The sequence below is a fragment of the Ochotona curzoniae genome, unplaced genomic scaffold (assembly GCF_017591425.1).
Source record: "Ochotona curzoniae isolate NIBS_2020 unplaced genomic scaffold, NIBS_Ocur_1.0 scaffold_3835, whole genome shotgun sequence".
Taxonomy (NCBI): domain Eukaryota; kingdom Metazoa; phylum Chordata; class Mammalia; order Lagomorpha; family Ochotonidae; genus Ochotona; species Ochotona curzoniae.
In genome coordinates, this window is record NW_024467114.1 from 12,509,769 (window position 1) to 12,537,768 (window position 28,000).

At 42.7% G+C, this 28,000-nt stretch overlaps 2 protein-coding genes across 5 annotated transcripts in view; one reads left to right on the forward strand and one right to left on the reverse strand.

The window, feature by feature from the left end:
* Positions 1 to 673, reverse strand: part of COL28A1 (collagen type XXVIII alpha 1 chain) — a 130,606-nt gene extending 129,933 nt beyond the window's left edge. The window contains exon 1 of the mRNA XM_040964512.1: positions 183 to 673. Coding sequence (XP_040820446.1) covers positions 183 to 673 — 491 coding nt within the window. The remainder of the gene's footprint in view (positions 1 to 182) is intronic.
* On the forward strand, positions 221 to 27,969 carry MIOS (meiosis regulator for oocyte development). Of its 4 annotated transcripts, XM_040964580.1 has the most exons (12): positions 221 to 382; positions 2,322 to 2,437; positions 6,949 to 8,282; positions 8,602 to 8,700; positions 17,152 to 17,406; positions 18,621 to 18,790; positions 20,226 to 20,291; positions 21,901 to 22,059; positions 23,343 to 23,495; positions 24,533 to 24,737; positions 26,928 to 27,057; positions 27,742 to 27,969. In XM_040964580.1, the coding sequence occupies exons 3-12, from the start codon at positions 6,989 to 6,991 to the stop codon at positions 27,836 to 27,838; spliced, it is 2,628 nt and encodes an 875-aa protein (XP_040820514.1). In that variant the 5' UTR covers positions 221 to 382; positions 2,322 to 2,437; positions 6,949 to 6,988; the 3' UTR covers positions 27,839 to 27,969. The 4 variants fall into 4 exon arrangements, 3 of the variants coding, with proteins under 3 accessions (XP_040820514.1, XP_040820513.1, XP_040820515.1); XM_040964579.1 differs by lacking the exon at positions 221 to 382 and having other exon boundaries at positions 1,430 to 2,437; XM_040964581.1 differs by lacking the exons at positions 221 to 382; positions 2,322 to 2,437 and adding an exon at positions 1,430 to 1,748.
* Positions 27,970 to 28,000: the final 31 nt, after the last annotated feature.

Sequence of the window (28,000 nt, forward strand, 5' to 3'; positions counted from 1 at the left end):
TTGGGGCTGGGGCGCGGGAGTGGAGGGCGGGGTCTCCAGGATCGAGGCCACGCCCGGGGGGCGGGGAGATCAGGAGGGCGGGGCTGGGCTCCCCGGTCGCGTCCACGCCCGGGGGCGGGGCTATCCCGATTGGCGGGGGGCGGGGTCTCCCCGGCCGTGGCCACGCCCAGGGGCGGGGCGACCCGCGAGGCGTTCCCCTGCCTAGGCCCAGGCCCAGGCGCGGCCGCGCGGCCCCGAGACGCGGTAGTGGGGTCGTGGGCCGCGGCCCGCCGTCCCAGTGCACGGGCTGCGCCCGCCATCTTGGCCGCGTCCGGGCTCCCGCGGCTGGAGGGGCAGCGTCCAGGCCGGAAGCGGCTGTGCGGCGGCCGCGCCACCACTTCAGGTCAGTGAGTGCGGCCCGGGCCGGGTGTCGCCTCTCGGGAGCGCGGGGCCGCCGAGAGGGCCCCAAGGGCAGCCCCGAGCCGAGGGCCTGGGCGCGGGCGGGCCCTGGGCCGCCTCCCAGCCTTGCCGGCGCTGGGACGACGGCCGAGGGCGCGGGGGGTCCGCGCTGCAAGCGCCGGCGCGGCGGGTCCGGGCGGAGGAGTCGCGTCCCCGGCGTGGACGGGAGGCTGGGCCAGGTGTCTGGCGCGTGGGAGTGGCCGTCAGGTGGCCGGTTTACCCGGAATGGCTGCATACGCCCTGCTCAGGACTTCTTCAAGGGCCTTTCTCCCCCCCGAGCCGCCTCCGCTCCCTTCGTCGAGCCGTGAGAATTCCTTCAGAGGGTAGAGAAGTCTTGCAGATGCCCCGAGCTTGGCCGAGGCGCTTCAGCAAAGGACTGCTTTCGCAGACCGTTTGCTTAAGGAGATCTGCATAAGGAGAGCTTGGAGGCGCGCCGTGGAGATCTGAAATACGGCCCTCCTGTTTGTCACTTTTCGTAAGAGGCCCAAAGCATGTGGTCGGCCCCTTTGTACACTTCGTGCAGTCAGAGTGCATTGGACTTGACTGCCCCTTAGCCACATGGACTTGAAAAGCGCTGTGAGCTACTGAGGACACATAGGATTTCCATGGCTGGGTACCACTTTTTTTTTTAAGATTTATTATTATTATTTTTTTACTGGAAAGGCGGATATACAGAGAGGAGAGACAGAGAGGAAGATCTTCCACCAGATGATTCACTCCCCAAGTGAGCGCAACGGCCAATGCTATGCCGATCCGAAGCCAGGAGCCTCTTCCGGGTCTCCCACGTGGGTGCAGGGTCCCAAGGCTTCGGGCCGTCCTCGACTGCTTTCCCAGGCCACAGGCAGGGAGCTGGAAGGGAAGCGGGGCTGCCGGGATAGAACCGGTGCCCATATGGGATCCCGGGCGTGCAAGGCGAGGACCTTAACCACTGCGCCACCGCTCCGGGCCCGGTACCACTTTTTTAAAATGGGTTCTGTGCTGAAAGGATACTATTTTTGATACGTTGGTTTTCTTGATTCATTCGTTCTTTGTAAATGTGACTCAAGCCGTGTTTCTTGTGGGATAGCACTGTTGTGGGGGGTCTGATGATGAAGGCATAGTCGGCTAAGAAAGCATTGATGAGAACACTTGTTACATTTGAAGGTAAGGAGCTCCTAGAAGGGGTGATTGTTACAAACTCCACCTACCTCTGCCCCCCTATACACCCGACTTCTCAAGGACAGCAGTATTTGGAAGGATAAGCTTCCTGAGCTCTTAACAATCCGACTCGGTGATGCCAAGAGCTGTCTCTGGATTGTCACGACTTTGAGGTAGAACTAGGGCGGACTCCGGGCTTTGTGAGCTGGTCAGTGGCTGGAGGAGTTCGGCGCCCGGGTCCTGTCCTTTGCTGTGGACCGGATTCCCAGTGGTGTGTGTCGCGAGCAAGGCTCCAACTCCGCTGTGCGTTGCGCTGTGAAGAGGTGCGTTTCGGGAAAGGGTAGTTCTGTAAATGGACCCCTCCGCAGTGTGCGGATTGTAGAGCAGCTCGGTGTACTCTACCGCATCTGTCTTGAAGGTTTTAGATGAGGGAGCACTGCATTTTTGTATTGCACAGGTCTTGCAAATTAAGTCATTGGTTTAAGAGCCAGGAGCCAAGACATCTAGTCTTTTCATTTTGTCCCATGTGAAATTTGTTGATCTTCTGTTTGCAGTCCTGTGATTCTATATGACTAACAGGTTTTAAGGGTTGTAGTATAAATAAAGTGTATAACACCACAAGAAATGCTGGTGATGAGTCTCTGTTGATAACCATGTAAATCAAGAGTTTCTATAATCATAGTCTTATACACTTCTCATTTGTGATTTGTAAGATGGGTTTTTCTTGTGTGGGTTTTGTGTCGCAGACGTTATGATGGAAGCTTGAGACGCCTGCATCTAGTACCCGTGTGCCTCGTTCCCAGCCCCGGCTGCTCTCCTTCCCATCCAGCTTGCTGCTGATGTGCATCCTGGGAGGCAAGAGGTAATGGCTCCCTGCCTTGTGTCCCTGCCTTTTGCGTGGGAGATGGGGGTGCAGTGCTGGACTTCTGGCTTTGCCCAGGCCTTGTCCTGACTGTTCCAGGCACTTGGAGAATGAAGTAGCATGTGGAAGATCTCCATGGCTCAGCTTTCTTGCAATCATTTCTATGTCTTCCACATAAATTAAAAAAGAAAAATGTGATGTGTCACCAACTTTTTTTTTTCTCTAACACTTTTTTATTTTGGGCCCTGCACAGTAGCCTAGTGACCGAAGAAGTCCTAGCCTGGCATGTGCCAGGATCCCATGTGGACACCAGTTCGTGTCCTGGCTGCTCCACTTCCATAAAGCTCCCTGCTTGTAGTCTAGGAAAGCAGTAGAGGATGGCCCAAATCCTTGGACACTGTACCCCCTTGGGAGACCCAGAAGAAGCTCCTGGCTCCTTGCTTTGGATCGCTTAGCTCCAACCATTGTGGCCACTTGGTGAATGAACCACCACATGGAAGATGTTTCTGACTGTCCTTGTCTATAAATCTTACCCTCCAATAAACTAAATAATCTTTAAAAAATGTTTATTTTTATTTGAAAGGCGGGTTTGCAAATAGGAGAGACAGAGGTCTTGAATCCACTGCTTCACTCTGCAAATGACCACCATGATAGGAGCTATGCTGATCTGAAACTAGGAGCCAGGAGCTTTCTTCAGGTCTCCTGTATGGGTGCAGAGACCCAAGAACTTGAGCCGTGCTTCACTGCTTTCCCAGTTTATAAACAAGAAGCTGGATTGGAAGTGGATCAGCCAGGATTTGAACTGCTGCCCGTACAACTGGTGCTGGCACTTGCAATGGAAGATTAACCTGTTGAGCCACAGCCCTGTGGCATTAGCTTTTTTTTTTTATCAGACTATTTGTTATGTGAATAAGGTTATAGATTTTGTTTAAATGCCTATTTTACTTTTCAGCAACATAGGAAGATGGGTTAGTTCTTAGAGTATCACCAATGAATGTATTCTGTCTTGGAAGATGTGAGTGTAAACCCTTGTATGGCACTGTCTGTCTCCTCTTTGCTGTCTTAGCTACTTCGTGTTGTTTGAGGTGCCATTCCTCCTCTTCATTCGTACTGTCTTGAACCCTTAAGATTAGACTGAACTGCATCACTGGAATGAAATTTCTAATTGACCAGGGGCCTGATCCTCCACCCTATTCACTGTCTTGTTCCCAGCATTCAGTACAGTTACAGAATCAAGGGGGAAATAATTTAGTTAGGATAAATCCTGTCTTAGGATGGCTCCCTTTACAACTCTTGCCCGTCATTGAGGGTGCCTTGCTCTTGGCTTGACCCAGCTTCTGCCAGGAAGGCTATCGGGATATCAGGTCCTGGGAGAAATATTAGGGGGACTATTTAGTACATGCATTAGTTGGCAAGAACTTATTGACCAACTCCTGAGTGTCTTTCATTGTGCTGAGTTCTGAGGGTACAGTGGAGTGAAAGCGTTTCACCTCCTCTTAAGGAGCTTACACTGGCTCTGGTAGAAGAGATAGACACAGTGATTTGAAATGGGAGACATTTCAGTACAGGTGTATATGAGTAATCCTACCTGTCCTGAAGGGGGAGTATGGAGAATGACTCGTGTAACACTGGAGCAGGCATTGTCCTGTCCGAGAAGGAGAGAGAAGAGTGCGCATCTCCCGGAGGACCTGCAAAGGTGTGGCGCTGGGGAGGTAGGTTTGTTCTAGGAAGCAGAAAGGACAGTGCAGCTGCAGTTAGCAGGGGGAGGATGTGCCCATCAGGGTAGAGCAGGTGGATGCCAAAGACATGTATGGCCTTAGAGGTTATATTGAGGATTCTGAATTCTGCATACTAAGAGCAGTTGCAAAACATTACAAGGTTTTAAGCAGGGACTGAATAACCTGGTCAGCATTGTGTCATTAAAAAACAGTTTATTTTCTGGGTAGGTGTTTGTCACAGCAGGGGCACCCACGTCCCATTTGGAGTGACTGGGTTGGAATCCTTGTTCTGCTCCAGACTCCAGCTGTGTGCTAAGACTCATTCTGGGCAGCAGCAGATGCTAGGGTCTCTGCCCTCTGTGTGGGAGGCAGTCAGAGCTTCTGGCTCCTGGGTGTAGCCAGCCCAGCACTGCCTGTTGGCAGCTTTTGGAGAGCGAATCAGTGGATAGGAGATTCTTCTCTGTCTCTGCCTCACAGTTAATAAAATAAGAATACATAGAAAATTAAAATGAAAAGATGATTCTGATGTTGGAACAGGTGGATTTCTAAAGGACTAGAATAGAACAAAGGGTGGAAGAATGGCTGAGTCAGCCCCCTCGGGCAGCTATATTGTTCACCTTTCCATTCTTACAACTTCAGAACCCTGACTTCCCTCTGCTGAAACGCAGAAGCTTGCCTGGACAGAAGATCATTAGGTTGACCTAGGATTGAAAAACCTTGGAAGTGCTGAGGGAATCAGGAACTTGAGGAGGCTAGTCCCTATATAATTAAAGTGGTCCTGGACTTCAGAAATGCTAAAAAAAAAAAAGAAAGAAAGAAAGAAAAAAAGTAAAGCCAGAAAGTAAGACTTTTATGTTTTTCCTAATCATCTTAATTATGTGAGTCTATGAAATTCTAGACCAGTAATTTTTACTGAAGATCAAAGGGTAAAGCAAATATGGTTGAGGTGAATTGTTTGGTATATGTTGGATATCTCTTGTCAGAAATGCTTGGGACAAAAGGGTTTTAGTTTTATTATTTTTTTGTTTTTAGAATTTTTAGAATGAGATAGCTTGGGCTAGAATCCATGTATAAAGAAATTCGTTTGTGTTTTGTTCTGAATATAGCTTAGCTGAAGAGTAAATTATTGTTGTTGCTATTGTTTGTTCATTTGTTTGTTTTATGTGCCTGCAGTTTTACTCTGACCTGTCTAGAATTTTCCACTAGCGCTGTCATACCACACTCAGTAGCTTTAGGTTTGGGGCATTTCCAAGTTTGCATTAGGGATGCTCAGCCTGTGTGTGTGCCGGGGATAGAGAGATGAGTGAACCAAAGCTTCACCCTCTAAGAACTGTGAGCCTGTGCAGGTACAAGTTGCGATGCATGTAAGCTCCTTTTGGACCCAGATTCTTACCTCTCACCCGTTTCTGTTAGGCATCTCAGTGATTGTAGACAGGAGAGGACATTTGGTATAGCAGTTCCGGTTCTGCGTAAAGCCTGCACATCCCATTTGCGAGTGTCTCAGTCCAGGCTCCGCTCTCCCAGTGCACGGCTGGGCCCCAAGTACTCAGGCTCCTGCCACCCATGTGGGAGACCCAGGTTGAGTGCCTTCCACCTGTAACCCACCTGGTCATTGCAGACATTTGGGGAAAGTATCAGTGAGGGTGGGAAACCTCTCTTTCTGCTCCTCAAATTCTTAATAAAAGAAGCTTTTGCAAACAAACTTTTGTTAAAAATGTCATTTTTAATCATAAGTTTTTTTAGTTTGTGCTAAAACCTCTAGAATATGTATCTTCTCAAAAATCCCATTTCAGCACTGTTCAAAAGTTCATAGAGTCCAAGTCTGAGACAGCTTCTAGTAAGTATGTGTGTGTACCGCTGACTGTAAATGGGAGGCTTCTACACAAGTTTATATGCTTTTTAATAGTCATGTATTTTAGCAGATTTTAGACAAAATATTATTGGCTAATGTAACCGCCATCCATAGACCTTATGATTATGTTAAGGTCAATTTTCTGATTTTTAAAAATAAGTCAATAGGGGTCCAGATAGTACGTGAAAGAGTTTCAAGAAGTACTCATCTAAACAGCTTTTGTTGTGTAGAGCAGGAGCAAGGGAGCTTCCCACACAACGTGGCTTTTCTGAAGGTCAGAACTAGGATGTAGGAGAGCTCGGGAGGGAAGTTGTGTTTGTTACTGAGCTCCACAGTTTATTCTGCCTTATTAATGCCTTTTGTCTTCCACTGGTATTTGTAAGACCCCTCTTTCTCAGGACCACAGTGTGCTTTAAATTGTGTATTATGCTTGTGTATTATGATTGCCACATTTGGTTGTTTATTTTAAAGTATGAACCAGTCACATTTCTAACGCTTAGTAGCCACAAGTGGCTAGTGGCTACCCTCTTGGACAGCAGAGCTGCTCTGCCCTATTGCTTAGGAGCACAACTCATAACATTTCTTAGTTCTCTTGTCTTCAAAGGGTGGTGGCACTTACTAATTTGCTCACCACGCTAAAGTTATTATAACTCAGAGGTTATATTGGAAGTACTAGTAACAGTGCAATTAAAATAATTGATCTTGGGAAATAAGGCCAGAATGGAGTTCTCATGTCCCTACTAGTTCATTTTATTGGAGAAAGTTCTGACTTTTCTTTCTTTCACTTAATTCATAAATATGCCTTCATGGTGGATGAAAAAATAACAAACATTGAAAAAGAGGATACTTGTGTAGACAATTTCCTGATTTTCCTAAATAGTTTATTTAAATTCATAATTGTATTTGGTTGGTATTTTAACACTTCCTTTAAATACTTTCAGTGCATGGACCTGACTGGACTCCGTGAGCACATCCGTAAACATGAGTGGTACCAAACCTGACATTTTGTGGGCACCACACCAAGTTGACAGATTTGTTGTCTGCGACTCAGAACTGAGCCTGTACCATGTGGAATCTACTGTGAATTCAGAACTCAAAGCTGGATCTTTACGTTTATCCGAGGACTCTGCAGCCACGTTGCTGTCAATCAATTCAGATACACCTTACATGAAATGCGTTGCCTGGTATCTCAATTATGATCCTGAATGTCTCCTGGCAGTTGGACAAGCAAACGGTCGAGTTGTGCTTACAAGTCTTGGTCAGGATCATAACTCCAAGTTCAAAGATTTGATTGGGAAAGAGTTTGTTCCAAAACATGCACGACAATGCAATACCCTTGCATGGAATCCTCTGGATAGTAACTGGCTTGCTGCTGGTCTCGATAAGCACAGAGCAGACTTCTCTGTGCTGATATGGGATATCTGCAGCAAATATACGCCTGATGTAGTTCCCATGGAAAAAGTGAGACTTTCAGCAGGCGAAACGGAAAGCACGTTATTAGTAACAAAGCCGCTTTATGAATTAGGACAAAATGATGCTTGTCTCTCTCTCTGTTGGCTTCCACGAGACCAGAAACTTCTCCTGGCTGGTATGCATCGGAACCTAGCCATATTCGATCTTCGGAATACGAGCCAGAAGATGTTTGTAAATACAAAAGCTGTTCAGGGGGTGACTGTCGACCCATACTTCCATGATCGTGTAGCTTCCTTCTATGAAGGTCAGGTTGCAATATGGGACCTTAGAAAATTTGAGAAGCCAGTTCTGACTTTAACTGAGCAACCAAAGCCCTTAACCAAAGTAGCATGGTGTCCAACCAGGACTGGTCTGCTTGCCACTTTAACAAGGGATAGTAATATCATTAGACTGTATGATATGCAGCACACACCCACTCCTATTGGGGATGAAACTGAGCCCACAATTATTGAAAGAAGCGTGCAACCCTGTGACAATTACATTGCTTCCTTTGCATGGCACCCAACAAGTCAAAATCGAATGATCGTTTTAACTCCCAACCGAACGATGTCTGACTTTACTGTTTTTGAAAGGATATCCCTTGCCTGGAGTCCCGTTACATCTTTAATGTGGGCTTGTGGCCGTCATTTGTATGAATGCACAGAAGAAGAAAACGATAGTTCTTTAGAAAAAGATATAGCCACAAAGATGCGCCTCCGGGCCCTGTCGAGGTACGGGCTCGACACAGAGCAGCTGTGGAGGAATCACGTTTTAGCTGGAGATGAAGACCCACAGCTCAAGTCACTGTGGTACACTCTGCACTATATCCTTTGCCTTTCAGTTGTGTCACATTAGGAAGGCAGGGGATGTCTGTAAGTTTGCTGAAAGGTCAGCTTATAAATATGCCAGCAGTTTTATAAGCAAGTACACATTATGTAATTCTAAAGTTAATGAAGTGAATTAGTCAAAACTCTTGAACTTGAAATACTGCTTTGCAAGTAGTGTAGGAGGAAGAAAATGCATAGCAGAGTCACTTTATTTTCCCTGATGCCTGTTATGAATTGGATCCAAATCAGGATATGGTTAGCTTTGAGATATTTTCTCATACGTCATCAGTTAGTATTTCCTATACATTGAAATACTTATGAAACAATATACAGAAGATGTGGATCAGAAGTCTCCAGGCAACAAAGGATCATTGGTTTATGCAGGAATTAAGTCAATTGTAAAATCATCTTTGGGTAAGAAAATTTCAGTTTTTTTTCTTCAGTGTGTTTTTAAACTTTCGTACCCTTTGTTTTGGTCCTCACTGTTTATGTTAGGGTTATTTATGTAAATATCCTTTTTCTGTTTTGGTTTTCTGGTTAGATGATGTAGCTGGCTGTTGAGTGAAGTACATTCATACCTGGGACATGGTCTTGGTTCTTTGAAGTGACGTTGATGTTGTGAGGTGTATTCATTTACTCAGTGTTGTTTTTTGACTCTCTTTCAGTGGCTTTGCACATAATTGATTTATAAGATGTAGACTGCTAATTCAAGTTTTATCACATCATTTGCTTTTCAAAACCTAGATCTGTTTGCTGTCCAGATAGTTCAAGTAGCCATCTGATTGCAAGGATTAACTATGACTCGAGTGTAGTCTAGTATGAGGGGGCCATGCGTGAAGCCGACTCTCATCACTCAAAGAGTGAATTGATGTAAGAGTGGAATTAATACATTACCTAAGAATTATGAAAACTTCTGTTTTCACTGACTGCTGTAAGCATTGGGTATTACTGCTTTTATTAGGATTTTATTGTGGGTTTTATTATAATTATCTCCTCAACCAAGTGTTTGATCTTTAGCTTTTGGTGATCATGTTTAGATCCGAGTCAAGATGCTAAAAAAGTAGTTAGTAGTTCACATTATTTAGTCAGGAACAGTAGAAGTTGTACATGCAGCTTTTTGTTTGTTTGTTTTTGTTTTTGCTTTTTGAGCCAGAGACCCTTAGGGGACTTGAGGTGACTTTGACCTCCATTGCTGAATGGAGTGATAGATTTCTTATCTATTTCATTTTAGTGTTCTAAAAAAAAAATTATTAAAAATAGTAAAATGAATGGCTTTAATTAGAAACTACTGTTTTTGTTGACATAGGCAAAAGGACAAACACAGTGAATTACCCTGACAAATGAACTGGAGTAAACATGGTTCATGATTTTAGATTTTAGTGCCACTGCTGGGAAACATTAAGCACCAAGTTTGCAGAACTTACAATATGTTAACTGTTTAAAATCAGGCCATGTTATTCTGAAATGGTTATTGTGTGTGTTGCACTTTGACACTTTGTAGAGAAATGCTAGCAGCCTACTTCTGAGAACACTCAGGCAGAGTAGAATATCCCTGTGACCCTGGTGGAGACCAGCCGAGCCATCTACCCTTGAGTCACAGTAGTCAGGTTTCCACATGACTAGATCTATCTTGGTTTGTATTTTGCTTTTATTCTTACTACATAAAGGCAAAAAGAATACAAATTACTGTCCAAGATGGCACTGATGGATCTCATTTCCGTTTTACATGGCAGGACCTCTTTCTTTAATTTTGGGTCTAATAGTAAATACATAATGAACACATTGAATGATCTTGCCTACATTAACCTATGTATGTGCATTTATTAGAGCACAGAGCTATTTTTTAGTTTGGTGACAAACCGTAACAGTGCTTACTGTGAATTAGACATAATGACATAAAAACGTAAAGTTGTTTTACCCACATGAATCAAATGATTAATAAATTCATGATGCATTAACTTATCTAATTATCATGTGAGGTAAGTTTCCTCATTCAGCCAGTATTTGTTCATGCTTTCTGTGTCCCAGAAATGAACCTACGCTCTTGAAATATAACTGTCAGCGAGATAGATCGCGCCTTTCCTAGTAGAGGGTGAGCAAGACTGTGCCTTCCCCATTGGGTAGTTTACATTCTATGCTGACAGTGGACAAGTAAACAAGCAGTTATAACACAAGGGAGAAAATTCTGTACAAGAAGTATCTGACAGGAATGTTTAGAGCTTTATTGGAGGACGTGGAGGCAGAAACAAAGTCCAGATAGGGAAGAACATAGGCAGTGACCCAGGAAGAAAATGTAGAAATATTAGTATGGAGCTGCATGAGAGAGGAAATAAGAATGGAGGGCAGAAAAGTAAACTGTAGGCTCTCTCAGGAAGGACTTTGAAATCATGTTAAAGGTTGAGCGAGATTTACTGAAGGAGGACTTGAAAGGATTGTGGCAAGATTAGATTTGTCACTGTGTGTGTAGGGTCAAGGGAGGATCCAAGTTGGTAGTTGGGACACCTGGTAGAAACCTACAGTGATCAGCCAAAAATGAAAGGTGTTCTTGCCAAGGTTAGTAGCAGATGAACCTGGAGCAATATGAAGGAATTAATTTTATAAGATTCGTTTATTTTTATTGCAAAGTCAGATTTGCAGATAGAAGGAGAGGCAGAGAAAAAGTTCTTCCATGCGGTGGTTCAATCCCCAAGTGGCTGCAACAAATGGAACTGGGGCAATCTGAAACCAGGAGCCAGGATCTTCTTCCCACACAGGTGCAGGTCCCAAGACTTTGAGCCATCCTCAACAGCTTTCCCAGGCCACAAGCAGGGAGCTGGATGTGAAGTGGGATGATTAAGAAGTGAACCAGTGCTCATATGGGATTCTGATGCATGCAAGATGAGGGCTTTAGCCATTAGGCTATTGTGCCAGGCCCAATAGGAATGAATTAGAGTGTAGGGAAAAATTAATGATTAATTTGATGAAGGGGTAGAGATTAAAAACCAAAGGACACTTGTATTTATCTTAGAAAATTAGCTGATTATGATACCAGTTAATTAGATGAGAATAGGGGAAACTGTTTATTTTGGAGCAAGTCAGAGTCAAAATGGCTAGGTAGGATGCCCACTGAACAAGAGAATATAGATTCAAAGTTTATGTGAGAAGTATAACTAAGTGGGTTAGAATAAAAGTTAATGGAGCACATGATATTTTCCCAAGACAGAGCAAAAATGAATGGTCTAAGAAATGGCTTCAGGTAGACTGAGGAGGTTTGGAAAGTGAGATAGAAGAAAAACCAAAAGGTCATAAATTCATCTGGATGAGAAAAATCAGTAATGAGTAATGAGTCAGTAATACAAAAACTGAAAAGTAATCCAAGAACTAAAAATGAGTAGTAATAGGGGAAAGAGCTTCAATATTGGCATGGCAGTTTGCAATTGGATTAGAAATCTAGAGTGGATTGAAGAAGTGAAGTCATCAGTTATAAATAATTCGAGAAGCTCGACTATACAAAGAAGTAAAAAGATATTCATAGCAGGAGACAGGTCTGAGTCACGCTAGGCTTTTGTGTTGCTGTGTGTTGGGACTGATTTACGCATGTGTACATGCTGGCGAAAGGAAGCAAGAAAGAGCATGCAGCTGTGACTTGAAGGGGTCGGAATAACAGGAATAACAAGCTCTCTGGTCATGGGAGACAGTGGATCAGGTCCGAGACAGGGCTTTGGACAGTAGGGGACACACCTCCTCTAGGTAAGCTGAAGGGAAAGTGGGAAGGAGCTGGCATGGACATGTTAGAGGGACAATGACCAGAGAGCTCAGCATTACAGGGACAAGCATTACAGGCAGCATACAGGGACAAGACAGGAGGAGAGTTGTCCGCAGAAACCTTGGGGTGCTGACTGCAGGCTAGCACTATTTTACCAGAGACAAAATAATGGAGAGTAAAACAGGAGGAATAAGAATATTTTCAAAACCGTGATTCACTCATTGGCCATTTTGATAGTGATGACAACCAAGACAGGACAATACTGGAAAACGTAAACGAGTGATAGATGACAACATAGGGTTGAAAATGTGGAGGAAGTGAAATTTCTGAGAAGTTAGGTAGTTTCGGTTATAAAGGAACTGTTTTGCAGGGAGAACAATTTAGAGTTGTGTCCATAAAAGAAGTAGCTAAAGTCTCGGGAGGTGCAAACCATTGGAACTCAGAAAGCCAGGAAGCGAAGAAACACACGTTTATTGAAAAAACTTGTGTAGAAGTCAGCCAGATCAGAACAGATGCTCTGAGGAAGTTCCTTGAATAATATTGCATGATAATGTTCACAGTGTTATCTGAGAATAATACACTGCTTTAAAGATGGTGGGAATTAAGTGTTGGCTAACTTTCAATTCCAAACGTGATACACACATATTTAATTCTTAAAGAGTAAACTCTAACCTAGAGAACTGGTCTGTTCAAAGTGATTTTTAAGGGATAAAATAGCTAGGATTTTAGTTTAACACCAAAATGTTCTCATAAATAATGGATGATGTTACTGCTTGATGAAAGAGGCAAAACAATACAATAATATTAACATCTTTAGATGATCTTGTCTATGATGACTGATTTGAAGCAAATTGTTTTAAACATGCCAGTGTTTATGTAAACTCAGAATCATTAATAAAATATTCTGTTTATATAAGAGCAATTTCAAATTCAAGAATATAGTTTTGTTTCTTTTGTGTAATATGATGTACATAAATAGATTTTAATGCTTTTTCATGGATTAACTAAGAATTTACACGTGCTAAAAATATTTTTATTAAAACCCATGGTAGGGGCCTGGCGCGGTGGAGCAGTGGTTAAGGTCCTCACCTTGCACGCCCGGGATCCCATATGGGCGCCGGTTCTAATCCTGGCAACGCCGGTTCTAATCCTGGCAGCCCCGCTTCTCTTCCAGCTCCCTGCCTGTGGCCTGGGAAAGCAGCCGAGGACGGCCCAAAGCCTTGGGACCCTGTACCCGCGTGGGAGACCCGGAAGAGGCTCCTGGCTTCGGATCGGCATAGTATCAGCCGTTGCGCTCACTTGGGGAGTGAATCATCTGGTGGAAGATCTTCCTCTCTGTCTCTCCTCTCTGTATATCTGCCTTTCCAATGAAAAAAAATAATAAAATCTTTAAAAAAAAAAAAACCCATGGTAGGAGTAGTGATGTTAGCCTAGTATTTAAGACATCTTCATCTTATATCAGAGTACCTAGATTCGATTCCATATTCTGGCTGTTGGCTCGCTTTCTGCCGGTGCTGGGAGGTAGTGGGATGGCTCACGTGATAGAATTCCTGCCATCTACATAGGAGACCCGGATTGAATTTCCAGATCCCAGCTTTTGGCCTTACGCGCTGGCTACTGCCTGCACTCGGGAACTGAACCAGTGAACATGAACTGTATCTCTCTGTCTCTTCCTTCCCCCTAGAAGTCCCATGATAACCCCCATTTTTTGTAGCAGTTGTCAGGTTATAAAAAGGTCTCTCAGGAGCCAAAATACAGGATACAGAATTCATGCCTTTGACATACAGTTCATCTCCCACCAGTGAACCCTGGGTTCACATATATTGGTCTCATGACATAAGCTTTATAAAATAGAACTCTAAAACTGTTTATTATGAAACTTTAAGAGATCATTTGGAAAAATAAATTTCTGCTTTATACTGACCTATTTTAACAGGATTTTAAAAACAATATGTTTAAAAAATCATTTTTCATTTATCTGAAAGAGAAAGGTCTTGCACATCCTCATTCACTTTCCAGATGTCCAAAATAGCCAGGGCAGGGCCAGGCCTAACCCCAGGGGCCGGTGTGGTGGCGGTGGACTCAAGACCTGAGCTACCGCCATTGCTGCCAGGCTCATGCTGTCAGGAAGCTGAACCCCAAGTAAGCGGTGCCGGGACTTGAACCGGGCACTTCCACGGGGGATTCTTTATCCTCAGCAGCCTGTTAACCACCATGCCAGACACCCACCCCTGAACTGTTATTTTACTGGCAACTAAATAATACCAATTTTGAACCCAAAATGTATAAGAGCTATAAAAGTAAACATCTTAAATGTACCTGCAGTTTGTTTCAGCTGAAATTTAATGACCACATTCAACCTAAGAATTTAAATTTGTTATTCAAAATATGTGATTTGATTAATTTCTTAAAAGATTAATTTTGTTTGACAGGCAGGTTTTCCAGAGAGAAAGAAAGAGAGGTCTTCCATCTGCTGGTTCACTCCCCAGATGGCTGCAATGGCCAGAGCTGAGCCAATCTAAAGTCAGGAACCAGGAGCTTCCTCTGGGTCTGCCGTGTGGGTGCAGGGTCCCAAGAACTTGGACCATTCTCCCCTGCTTTCCCAGGCCATAAGCAGGGAGTTGGATCGAAAATGGAGCACCCAGGACATGAACCTGTGCCCACATGGAATACCAGTGCCAAAAGTGGATGATTAACTGGCTGTACCACCTTGCCAGCCCCTAACTTTTAAAATGAGTGTTTATTAACTTAATCACTCAACATCTTCATAAGAAGTTATTAAAAACTAACTCACTTTCAAAAGCCAGTATTGAATTTTGTCTTTAGGCAGACTTTCCCTCCTGGTTACAAATAGGGCAGAGTGCTTCCTCATTTCGGTGGGTGGGAAGTCCTATTAAAATCAGTGAATTTCTTTTCAGAAGTAAAATAAATTTCAAGTGTAATTGGCTCTTTGAGTTTCCAGACATTTACAAGTAATTCATCTTTCTGGAAAGCAGTCAGGTATGCGCTAACACAGGTGGTGCTTTAGATGTTGTACTTCCCGCAACCCATGTCAGATAATCACACAAGTTATTTAGAAGTATGGATTAGCTGTAGTGGAGCAGTTTATGCCTTTCTACGTACTGTTTTTGTTCTTCCAGGCATTATGTAGGATATTTACTTGTTTCTCATGTGTGGCTGCATCATTTCTGTGTATGTGTGTGGGCATGGCTGGGCTGGCCACGGGGCTGAGGTTGGCCCTGCTGCCTCCTTCGCAGGCAGATGTCAGCTCTCAGCTTCCTGTGCTGCTGACAGAACTTAGCTCTTTGCAGTTGCTGCTCCCTGTTGCCAGTGGTTTTCTCACAGACCTTCATTGCTTGACAGCCTTTCATGAGATTAAGAGAAGCAGTTTCTCTATCGTGTCACTTTTCTATACCTCCACACCTCTGTCGAGGTCCCGCCGATGGGCCAGGCCCGCATTGCAGGTCTCCATCTGATCCAGTCAGCTGAGTTCAGGACCTCGTTTATATCTGATCTGCATATGCTTTTACTTCTGCTCTGTGAGTGTACTTCAGAGTGTAGGGTAGAATTAAAAGGGAAGTTTAATTTGGTGCAAAAAAATTTCAGTTCCTATATGCAAATAATCTGTAGTTTAGCAATCAGCCCACCTGCACTGAATTATACAGTGTGTGCTTGCCACGGTGCAGGTGTCAGGGAGCCCTTCCTGCCTGCCTGCAGCCACCGAGCTCTGATGTGAGATGTCTTTCCTTTTGTTTTTTTTTTTTTAAGATTTATTTGTTTTTATTGGAAAGTCAGATTTACAGGGAGAAGGAGACAGTGAGAAATATCTTCCAACTGCTGATTCACTCCCCAAGTGGCTGCAATGCCCATTAATGAGATTTGTAAATATTTCCAATAAGATTTCTGGAAACCTGTCTGCTTTCCATTAGTCTAGTTATATACTAATGTATTATTGTGGTATCGTATGTAATTATGTAAATGTCTGAGTATTGCAAGTTGCAAATACAAATTTTTGCAAAGATAATAAAGTTGGTAATATTAGACCATTATGTTGCCTGATTCATAACTGAGTTTATTTTGAAAATCCATGTAATTACCATAAGAGGTAATCACATAGTGACAACTTTGATGATGCAGCATGCTACAGTGTTTCGAGTTGTGGTTAGTAAAGGTGTGAAGTTTCATCTTCATGTACTCTGTCTTTATTTGGCAGCAATTTCATCCCATGTTACATTACTCTACTTTTAGGATTAATTGCAGAGTAAATAATGCTATGAGAATAGTACTGCTTTGTTAGAAAAAAAGATTAGAATATGAAGTTTTCTGATGTATACCGGGGGGAAAACCCTTCACAGAATTCTGTGCTAGTATTTGTCTTCAGTGTTCCAGGTACTTGAATCCTTCTCGTTTTTCTCATGTATTGTACGCACAGAGCAGGAAAGGAGGGAGGGAGACACACACACTGGGCAGGGGCAGTACCTTATGGTTTGGATCCTGTAGTTTAGTGAAAGAAGAGATAGACTGGAAAATAAATCAGTGAATAAAATATGGGAGTTTGGGTAAGACATAGAAGCATGGGTGGTGACTGAGCTAGGAAGGGGTGTGTCTGCTGTGACCTGCAGGTCAGGGAGGCAGCAGTGAACCAGCCCGTGGAGCAGCCCGCTCCTTCAGCGCGTCTCGCTTCTCTCTTGCTAAGAAGCAGCTCAGTGATGCTTGATTTGTGGCCTGGTTCACATCTGTACTGACGTAAAACTGCAGCTAAGAGGTTGAACATGTGTATTTTTTATTATTTGAGAGAGTCCATCCATCAGTTCATTTCATAAATGCCCTCAGTGATCAGAGCTTCAGTCCAGATCTGTCACAGGGGTGGGAGGAACTCAGGAACCTGCAGCCTTCTGCAGTATGCACTGGTGGAAACTGGAATTAGGAGCTGGAGCTTGGAATCCAACCCAGCCCCTGGACGTGGGACGCAGCATCCTGACTTCTTAGTCACTAAGCCAAACACCCCCATCTCTGAATATGCTTAAGTGTATCGTTGAAATATTTCTTTGTAGAAATGATTTATTTTCCAAGTATACTTAAAAATAGCCAAATATGTGAATATATTTTCTGTTTTTTAGGAATGGTGGAAAGCAGTAGACACAATTGGAGTGGGTTGGATAAGCAAGCTGATATTCAGAATTTAAATGAAGAAAGAATCTTAGCTTTGCAGCTTTGTGGGTGGATAAGGAAGGGAACGGATGTGGATGTAGGGCCCTTTTTGAACTCCCTCGTACAAGAGGGGGAGTGGGAAAGAGCTGCTGCTGTGGCGTTGTTCAACTTGGATATTCGGCGAGCAATCCAGATCCTGAACGAAGGGGCATCTTCAGAAAAAGGTACTTAGTTGTGTTGATAGAACTCTAGACAAGGCTGTTCATGTTCAAGTATCTGGTCAATATTTTTATGTAAATTTTCGTTGAAAGAGCACAATTCTAGATATTAACCCATTCTTTTCATTTGTATCTTCCTTTAGGTGTATAAAAACAAAAATATATTATAGGAAGTGCTCAAATATGTCCATTTTAATGCCTTTTTCTTCAAAAAATAGCTCATAAACTTTTTAAAATTAAAGATTAATTTATTTTTATTGGAAAGTCAGATATACAGTGAGGAAGATCTTCCATCCACTGATTCACTCCCCAAGTGCCCACAGCAAATGGAACTGCGTCGATCCAACACTGAGAGTCCATAGCTTCATCTGTGTCTCGCACACGGGTGCAGGGTCTCAAGGATTTGGGCCATTCTCTACTGCCTTCCCAGGCCACAAGCAAGGAGCAAGGCCACCAGGATTAGAAACCAGCACCCATATGCTATCCTGGCACACACAAGGCAAGGACTTCAGCCACTAGGCCACTGTGCCAAGACCTTTTGGTTGATTTTGAAACCATTATAGTTAGAGTGAGCCATAGGGAAAAACCTGAGGTGCCTGCTTCTTAACTTTTACACTAACCACATCATCCCTGTTTGAATGCATAATATAAAGTATGTGGTGATGAAAAACAATTTAATATTTAAATTCTACAAGTCTATTATGATTTTGCTGCTGTCTAAAAGCATGATCCTTTTCTGTCACGTGTACCTGGAGAATTGGGTTGTAGATGGAGACATACTAACAATCCCCAGAAAAGCTCATGCAGTCATTGTAGTAATTCAGTGAAGGTAGAGAGAAACAATTTCAAACCAAACATTCCTTTTCTCTTAAAAATAAATGGTTTTATGCAGAAACAAAATGTATCCCTTTGCTGCTTTTATTGTTATTTTTCAAAAACTTTATATATAATTTAATAGAATAGGCAGGGGAAGCAAGTACAAACTAGTTTTGGGGAAATACTTATGGAACTAAATATGGCTTTTAAGAACAAAGTGAGAAGCACATAGATTGAACGGAAGTTTATTAGACTCAGGAAACAAAATTAAAGCTATAATGCTTCTGTAATAAATGTGGAAAATTCTTGGTACATTTAAGGTTCTTTTCTGAAGCTGAACTTATTGCAGTGGGCGACATCGAACCTTTGCTCACTCTGATTAACCTGGTGTGTTTAACATGCAGGAGACCTGAATCTCAATGTGGTAGCCATGGCCTTGTCAGGGTACACAAATGAAAAAAACTCCCTTTGGAGAGAAATGTGCAGCACCCTGCGATTGCAACTGAACAATCCATACCTGTGTGTCATGTTCGCGTTTCTGACCAGTGAAACAGGAACTTACGATGGAGTTTTGGTAAGCTGATTTCTGGTTTATATAATATTTACTAATATATGATAAAATTGAAACTATTAAAATTGAAGTTTTTATCTGTTGACATCTTTAAATTGTCTGTTGCCATCAAGTACTGTCTGTTACTTATGAATATGTATTACTTATTTATTTGGGAGACAAAGAAACCGCTTCTGTCTTCTGATTCACTCCCCAAATGTGTACAGCAGCTGGAGTGGCTGAACTAAGGCCAAGAGCTGGGACTTCAGTCTAGCCCCCCATATGGGTGAGGAACCCGAACCCTACTACTTGAGGTGTCATCTATGGACTTCTGGGCTGCCGGTGAGCAGGATCCTGGTTGGCATTAGAGCCGGAGCCGGCTGTGCAGTAACGGATAGGTGTGTCTCAGCTAGTGCTGAACCACCAGGTCAACATCTGCCCCGAGCGTATATTGCTTTAAACAAAGTGTCTGAAACCATTTTCAGCAGCTCTTTTTGAGTGTGATGCCCAGGCTTGTTAACAGATATCAAGTTGGATTTGCATTTTATAGTTTTAGTAATTTATACATTAAAAAGGAGTAAGGATTTACTCCTTTAGCTTAAGAACTGAGCTCTAAATATCTATAGCTACATAAACATAAAGATGATTTGTGAGGCCAGTGGTGGGCTAATCCTACATTCTGTGGCACCAGCATCCCATATGGGTGCTGGTTTGCATCCCGGCTGCCTTACTTCCAATCCAGCTCTCTGCTTATTTGCTGGGAAAGCAGAGGAGGATGGCGCAAGTCCCTGGGACTCTGCACCTACATGGAAGACCTCAAAGAAGCTCCTGGCTCCTGGCTTCAGATCAGATTGGCCCTGGCTGTTGAGGCCATTTGGAGAGTGAATCAATGAATGAATGACCTCTCTCTAGCTCTCCTTCTTTTTCTGTAAAATCTGTCTTTCAAATAAAAGCAAATAAAATGTAATTTGCTATGTAAATATGTTGTGTGCATTGGGATGGTTGTCCTGGAGCCGTGAGTCACACCACCACGTGGGGTTCCCACAATCCACAGCAGTGTCAGTTGGAGCCCTGGCACCTCTTGTTAAGAGTCCAGCTCTCAGCTGATATATCAGGGAAACACCAGGTGGTGCTCAAGGACTTGAGTTGTCTCCTGCTTGGGAGACCCTGATGAAATTCCTAGTCCTTGGCTTAGGACCAGTGGAATGTAGGATGTCTATATCTCTCTCTCCCTTTATTTATGTCACTCTTTCGCATTAATAAGTACATAAATCTTAAAGTTGTCATCAGGGTGACTGTCTATCTTGTATGAGTTAGGTAAGGCATTTTATGACTTAAGGCCCTGTCAGTATGTGTACAGTGACTTACTAATATATTTGAAAGTAACCAGGTGCATAATTAGACTGTAAAAGTTTAGAACTTACAGCATGTGCAGTTTAACTGCTTTTTCTCTTCCTAGTATGAAAACAAAGTTGCAGTTCGTGACAGAGTGGCATTTGCTTGTAAATTCCTCAGTGATGCTCAGGTAAGAACAGATTTAACTCTACTTGAAGTGAGTAACATTCACTGTCACATCATTATTTTAAGAAGTGAAACTTTGGAGCCTGCGATGTGGCATGCTGTGAGGCTACAGCCTGCAGTGTTGGCGTTCCGTTTGGGTGCCCAGCCAGCCCCTTGTGAGTGGCCTGGGAAGATGGTGGAGGACGACCCAGGTGCTGGTGCCCCTGCTCACATGCTGCTGGCTTTGACTGGGCCCAGGCTTGGCCGTCGTGGCTGTGTAGGTGGTGAACCAGCAGGGGGAGATTGTTTCTGTCTCTGTTTGTCTCTCTGTCGTTGCCTCTCCCTCCTCTGCAACTCTTGCAAATAAATACATATATTTTTTTTAAAATCTTCATAATTACATATAAGTGAGATTTAATGTAGCAGCATTTCTGAAAACGCATTTATCAAGACATGCATGTCTTGCATAGCTTAATTTACTTACTTGGAATGCTGATTTGGTATTTTAATATATTTTTGCTTTATGGAGTAAAAAGCTATTACGATGCTAAAGTCTCCTTCAGAACATTCATTTCTGACTGCCTCTGCTTTGTATCTAGTGAAGGAGAAATACATGTAAGAGGAGTTAGTGTGGGGCTGGCATGTGGCTCAGCAAGTTAAACCACTTTGGGTGCAGCTATGTCATGCCCAGTACTTACTGTTTTCTCGGCTGGGCTCCTGATCTAGCTTCCTGCTAATGTGCCTGGGAAGACAGCAGGTGATGGCCCAAGTATCTGGGTCCCTGCCACAAGTAAGTGTGGGTGATCCAGAAAGAGTTCCTGGCTTCTGGCTCTGACCTTGCCCAGCCCTGGCCCTTGTGGCCATTGGGCAGTGAGGCAGTACATGGAAGATGTCTTTCTCTGTTTCCCTGTGTGAGACTGCCTTTCAGATTAAATAAAGAAATTTTTTTAAATAGTAAAAACAGTATGTCAAGAACTATAATAATGATAAAATCCTGGAGTGATAAAGAGGAGACTTGACTGGTGTTTATGGCAGAATAATGTCTCGGAAGACGTAAGGAAACGACTTGAAATAGAGAAAGGGAGCTTCTATCTGCTTGTTCATTCCCCATATGCCTGCAGTGGTCTGGGCTGGCCAGGGATAAAGCCAGGAGCTGGGAGTTCAACCCAGGATGGCAGGGAGCTCATTGCCTAAACCACTCCCACTGACGAGCAGGAGGCTGCACTTAGTGGCTGGAGCTGCTTTACTGAAGCCACAAGCAAGGCCAAGTCCCCATTGCTGGAATGGGACTTCTTGATGATCTGAAATTCCAACTCAGATTTTATGGCTTTATATACTACAGTGATGAATAACAAAACTTTCCTGACTGATGAGGACAATTCTGTTTAAAATTGTAAACCATCTATCGTTCTTTTAAAATAATCATGAGAACATACCAAATGTCTTTTAGTGTTTAGTTAGTGACCATGGATACTGCATTAAAAGAGATAGATGCAGACTTCTTGGTAAGTATGTGGGAATTTTAGCCAATACTCTCCAGGAGGATTGAAGTTTTTCTAAATGTGGTAGATTTGAAGTACAAAATATCCTTCTAGCAAACCTTTACTTTAGAAAAATCACTTTGGATTTTCCAGTTAAATAGATACATTGAAAAATTGACCAATGAAATGAAAGAAGCTGGCAACTTGGAAGGCATTTTGCTTACAGGCCTGACTAAGGACGGAGTGGATTTAATGGAGAGCTACGTGGACAGAACAGGGGATGTGCAGACGGCCAGCTACTGCATGCTGCAGGTCAGTGTGGCTGACGGCAGCCTACAAGAGCAGTTTGCCCATGTGGTGTGTGTGCTTTCCTCAGCTGGAAGAGAGGTGCAGTCGGGCTTTGCTTTGGATCTTGCATTTAGCTTGACCCTAACCAGCTGAGTAGCTGAACACCTGTGCCTCAGGTGACTGACCCCCACATCTTCTCATGTGACGTTTGGTGGTACCAGTCTTGGCTGTACTTCAGTTTGCATAGGGCTTAAATGGAAAAAAGAAATCTCACTTGTGGTTTTCTGATTGTTGTGAGAACCAGCCTTCTACGTGAGATTCCCTTTCCCTGATCTCAGTTAGGCCTCCTTGAATTGCCTGAGACAAGTTATACGATGGTTCTCTTATATCCTATTTTCCTTTTGTATTATCGGTGGGAGTCATTTGGGGCTGTCTGTTTTTCTCTCAGTTTTAACTGTACAATGGTTTAAAAACTCCTGGGCCAGACATGGTAACCTTGTAATGTGGCACCACGCCGGGATCCCATGTGTGGCACCAGTTCATGTCCCAGCTGCTCCACTTCCCATCCAGCTCCATGCTTGTGGCCTGGGAAAGCAGTAGAGCATGACCCAAAGCCCTGGGACCCTGCACCCACATGGGAGTCCAGGAGGAAGCTCCTGACTCCTGGCTTTGGATCGGTTTAGCTCAGCATCCAAGGGAGATAGAGCTGGAGGAAAACTTTTAGAGCACTGCATAGCTCTTCTCACTGAGAATTTTAAAAACACAGATTGCTGGCCTAAAGGCAAAAAACTAAGAGTTTTGTTTTGAATTTTCTTTTAAGCTAATAAATGTCTGTTCTAACTGCATCCAAGAAACACATTTCTATATAAATGCAGCATCCAAGTCTGCAGTACCTTGTTAGCTTCCACACTCGGGGCTTAAAATGTGATTGAGTGATTTGCGTGTGCATTTGGATTAGATAGTGTACAGGATTTGTGAACCTCAGGATTGTCTTTGTTACAGCAAAGGGTATTTACATCATTACTTACTGAATTCAACCAGGAAGGTGAATTGTTTGCTCTCAACTCCTTAAACGACACTGAGAAATGGAGTAATCCACTTCCTGGGCCAGGTGTAGTATTTATAGTACATGCTTGTGTCAGGAGTGGGCGTGAACTCTAAGTAAATCAATGTGGCTTCCATCAGTTTATCAGCATCTTCATTAGAAGTCAGCTTTTGTCTAAATAAAAGTTTTAAAAAGGTCTGTTTTTTTTTGTCTGTTAGTCAAGAAATATTTGAATATTTGAAATTATTTGTTTTGTTTTTAGGGTTCACCTTTAGATGTTCTTAAAGATGAAAGGGTTCAGTACTGGATTGAGAATTACAGAAATTTATTAGATGCTTGGAGATTTTGGCACAAGCGAGCTGAATTTGATATTCACAGGAGTAAATTGGACCCAAGTTCCAAGCCTTTAGCACAGGTAAGTTGTAACTCGGTGGTTCGCTGCGTTTTCGGATGATGCTGTCATCCCAGCGACGTCTGGTTGTCCTACGCTGCACTCTTTCCTCAGTCATCAGTCTTCGGTTCTGTTACTTCTGACCATCCTCTTAGCATCTTGGCCTGTAGTGTGAGACGGAACAAACCACAGCAGGCCCACAGGAACTCGGAAACTTGAATCACTCCTAGTATCATCTGAAGTTGCTATCTTCCAAACCCTCTGAGGATCCAAACCGTGATCTTTTAGAGTCTCTGTATATTAAGTCCTTTTGCATTACTTATGTGCATTAAGACAAACTTTGAGGGTCTAATAAATAGTGGTATAAATAATTCTTTTCATATGTTTAAAAGAAGGGGAGATCACATAAGATCATGTAACACAATTTTGGTTTGGATGTCAGATGTTACGTTATCCTCAGTGTGAGCACTGGATGGTGCTATGTGCTTAGTTTAGGAAATGGAGAGTTCGTGTGCTTCTGTTAATCAGAATATTGGTAGCACAGCATTACGTGATAGAGTATATTCCACAACAATAGATTAAGTGACTGATAGTTCACTGTAAACGTTTTTGGCTGTTTATCATTCCAGGATCCTTTACTCCTTTTTATTTTAGAACAGAGTGTTTTCTTTATGAGAAAATTGTATCTGGAAGATTCCATTGTAGAACTTTGATTTAGAAGTGATAGATGGATTTTTGCAGTGGGCCAGTGTGAATTCTAAAGTGTGGTGGTCTGAGGTTCCGTAGTTTTTCCACCAGTATCAATGGTATTAGGAAGATTATAGTTAAATTAACAGAAAGGAAGTACCCAAGTAATATAACTGCAAAGTGGAGATTTTAAATGAGAACTTGTCAGATTTAGTAAATAAATCTGTGAATCATGTAGTAAGTAAGTATGTGAATCACATAACAATATAAAATAAAGTTTTGAAGACTGCTTAAAAAGGATTTGTTGGAATCAAAGTTTAATGATCCCATTATGATTTATATCACGCTTGTTTCTCCTTTTGTTCATATTGTAGGTGTTTGTGAGCTGCAATTTCTGCGGTAAGTCCATCTCCTACAGCTGTTCCACCGTGCCGCACCAGGGCAGAGGCTTCAGTCAGTATGGTGTGAGCGGCTCCCCGACGAAATCCAAAGTCACAAGTTGCCCCGGCTGTCGCAAACCCCTTCCTCGCTGTGCACTTTGCCTCATTAACATGGGGACTCCTGTATCTAGCTGTCCTGGTATGGCATAGTTCTGCGTTACTTCTCTGAGCTGGAGCTGTTCCTGTATAATTGAGTTAATGACAAAAATAAACCACAGGATAGTTTGTGTTATTTCTAAAAAAAAAAAAGGGAAGTTTAATAACTTGAAAGCTTTTGTGATCCTTCTAAGTTTATATGCTTTAAAAATAAATGCTCTATCTACTATACTTCAGGTGATCTCACAAATGTGAACAAGTTTAAAGTTTATGAGGAAGGCAGGCTGAAGGTGTTTGCTGGCAGTGTCGTCTTTCTGGTGAACACGTGTAGTTGGTGGTATGGCCTCTGCTGGGTTGTCATGCTGTCACAGTTGAAGCAGGGAAGTGGAGCCTGAGCTGTGGGCCAGTACAGGGGTAGCACCCCCACAGCAAGAAGAGCAGGCGTTCAGTGGTTACAGAATAGAGTTCAAGGGCATTAATGCTCAATGTCATCTCTACTGTCAAGTGAGTTCATGAACAAATTCCGTTCTAGAATCACCCATACAAAGGACGGTCTCTAATACTGCAGCCTATAATCAGTGAAGTTAGACTTACTAGAAAGCCAAGCTGAGAAATAAAGGAAAGGTATTGCGACTTTTCCGCTCCTATTGGTTTACGCACGAGTACAAGTTGTAGCCACAGAATTTTTTATAAAGAAAAAAAAGCTTAAATGTAATCTTAGAATTATACTGTTTTCTTAAGATTACTCCACTAATAGAAATTCCTCAAAGCTTGAAATTTGAAAATCACTTTACCTGTATCTGTTAACTTCCAACTTTGTCTGCGGAAGGAGCTTTTCCTAGTCTCAGTTAGCTTAAACATTTCCTCTTCATCTTTGCAATCTGAGTGCATAGAGGAAGTCAGTAACCTAGAAGCCAGGTCCCCTGAATTCTAGGCCAAATGCTGCTTCAGCTGTGTTTGTTAGTTACCTAGCATATATAAATATATATATACATATTTGAATGGTTGTTTACATTGCTTGTTTCTTTTTTAGTATTTTTGGTAAACATTTGGGAAAATTAAGAGTAGCAGTCAATAGGGCATAATATATCAGTGACTAGGAATGTATTCCAGACATTAATGATAGTATGGCAAAAAAATGTAATGAAAAATTCTTGGGTATTTGGCATAGCAGTACAGTGAATATTTTCGTAGCGTATCAGAATGTCAGCTTTACCTCTGTGAAATTGCTGTAGTTCTCTTTCATAGAGGCTGTTGGTCTGAAGTACCTTTCCAGATCTCACGTTTTATATCCTGTTCTACAGTCTGTTCAGTTATGTTAACATCCATGAAAGACTTGCTGATATCAATAATTGATCCAGTGACTTTTTTGTTTGGTCAGATAAAGGGAATATATAATGTTTTTTAATGTACAGTTAATTTTTTATTTGAATTTTAGTCAGGGATTTTTATTTTGTATGTCAGCAGTACCAGTGTGGATGTTTGGGGGTTGACAAGCTGATGGCGGCCTGCAGCCATGCCTCCTTTCACTCTCTGTCTCTCTCTTGCTAGCTCCACTGCTTTCTCAGGCAACATTAGCAGGGAAATGGATGGGAAGTCGAGCAGCCAGCTCTTGAACTGGTACTCTGACAGGGGATGCCAACATTGCAAATGGTGGCTTAATTCTCTGTGTGCCATGATGCTGGCCCCTCTCTAAAATCTTTGATTCAGATAGTTTCTAGTGGATTTTGATCATTTGTGTTTTTCCATTTTTAATTGGCTATTAAGAACATGGGAAAGAGGCTGAAATGTGCCAAAATTGGTAATGCCACTACCTGTAATGCTGGGATCCCATGTAATGCGAATTTGTGTCCCAGCTGCTCCACTTCCTATGCAGCTCCCTGTTAATGGCCTGGGAAAAGCAGTAGAAAATGGCCCAAGTCCTTGGCCTGCGGACCCTTGTGCGAGATGCAGATGAAGCTCCTGGCCTTGGCCCAGCCCAGCTTCTGGCTGTGGACCATCTGGAAGGTGAACCAGCAGATTGAAGATCTCTCTCTGTCTCTGTAATTTAGACTTTCAAATAAATGTGTTTTTTTTTTTTTTTAAATAATGCAGGAAAACTGTCTTTAGTATTCTTTCAATCTAAACTAGATCCTAGTACCAAAATTACTATTTCAGTATGATACATTATTTGTATTTTCAATCACAGCTTTTAAGAAACTAGTTAATAATGATGACTTTCTTTTCCCCATAGGAGGATCCAAATCAGATGAAAAAGTAGACTTGAGCAAGGACAAAAAACTAGCTCAGTTTAACAACTGGTTTACATGGTGTCACAACTGCAGGCACGGCGGGCATGCTGGCCATATGCTTAGCTGGTTCAGGTACTCCACACGTTTCCTCTTTAATAGGCTTGGAGTTCTAGGATATACAGCACATACTCTTAAATGATTTAGGTTTACCTCTTAATGCATATGCAAAGGATGAATGTATTTGTTAACAGTGTGTGTGTATGTGTGTAGTATAACCAGAAACTGTAACATTAATACTTTTGTAAGTTTCAATATGTTTGTGATTTAAATGAACGTTAACATTATTTACTTTATTGGGGAAAAGTGTGTTTATATATTCTGTAATCTATTGCCGATAAAATGGTAGGGTGTATGTCAAACCAGTGCACCAGTTTTAAGTAAGCTAGTGCTGAGGAGGGTTAGGCCCTCATGCAGTGTAGACCGTACTGAACTTGCATTTCCAGCAACGCCAGTCAGCCTGTACTGCTCGTGCCCCAGTTTGTCTCATTGGCTTTAGTTGAAACTCGGCACGGCCCCAATACCTCCATAACTGTGAATGTGGTATCTTGCTACATATGCAAAAAAATTCCTGAATGTTCAGTAACTTTCAAGTTTAACTTCAAATTCTAATGCTTTTTTTTCCTCTGGATTTTGATTACCGTATTTCTTTCCAAGTGCCATTTTGTACAATTGCATTGCAGAGAGGTGCGTGATACAGAGGAATAAGTGTAAGAATGTTGCATTTGGATTTTGACTGTTGCTTGACCTGTTTTTTAGGGACCATGCGGAGTGTCCTGTGTCGGGTTGCACCTGTAAGTGTATGCAGCTGGATACGACAGGGAACCTGGTTCCTGCAGAGACTGTTCAGCCCTGAGAAGTTTCACCTGAAGAGAAACCTTCATGTGCAGAGCTTGCCAATCCATGTCCTTCATAGCTCAAACATACCTCAGAACAAGTCACTTGTGACTTTCCTGTAATGGGAGAATAAATCCTTCTCTAGGCTCAGCAATTTGATGTTTGAGTGATTTTGCTGTTC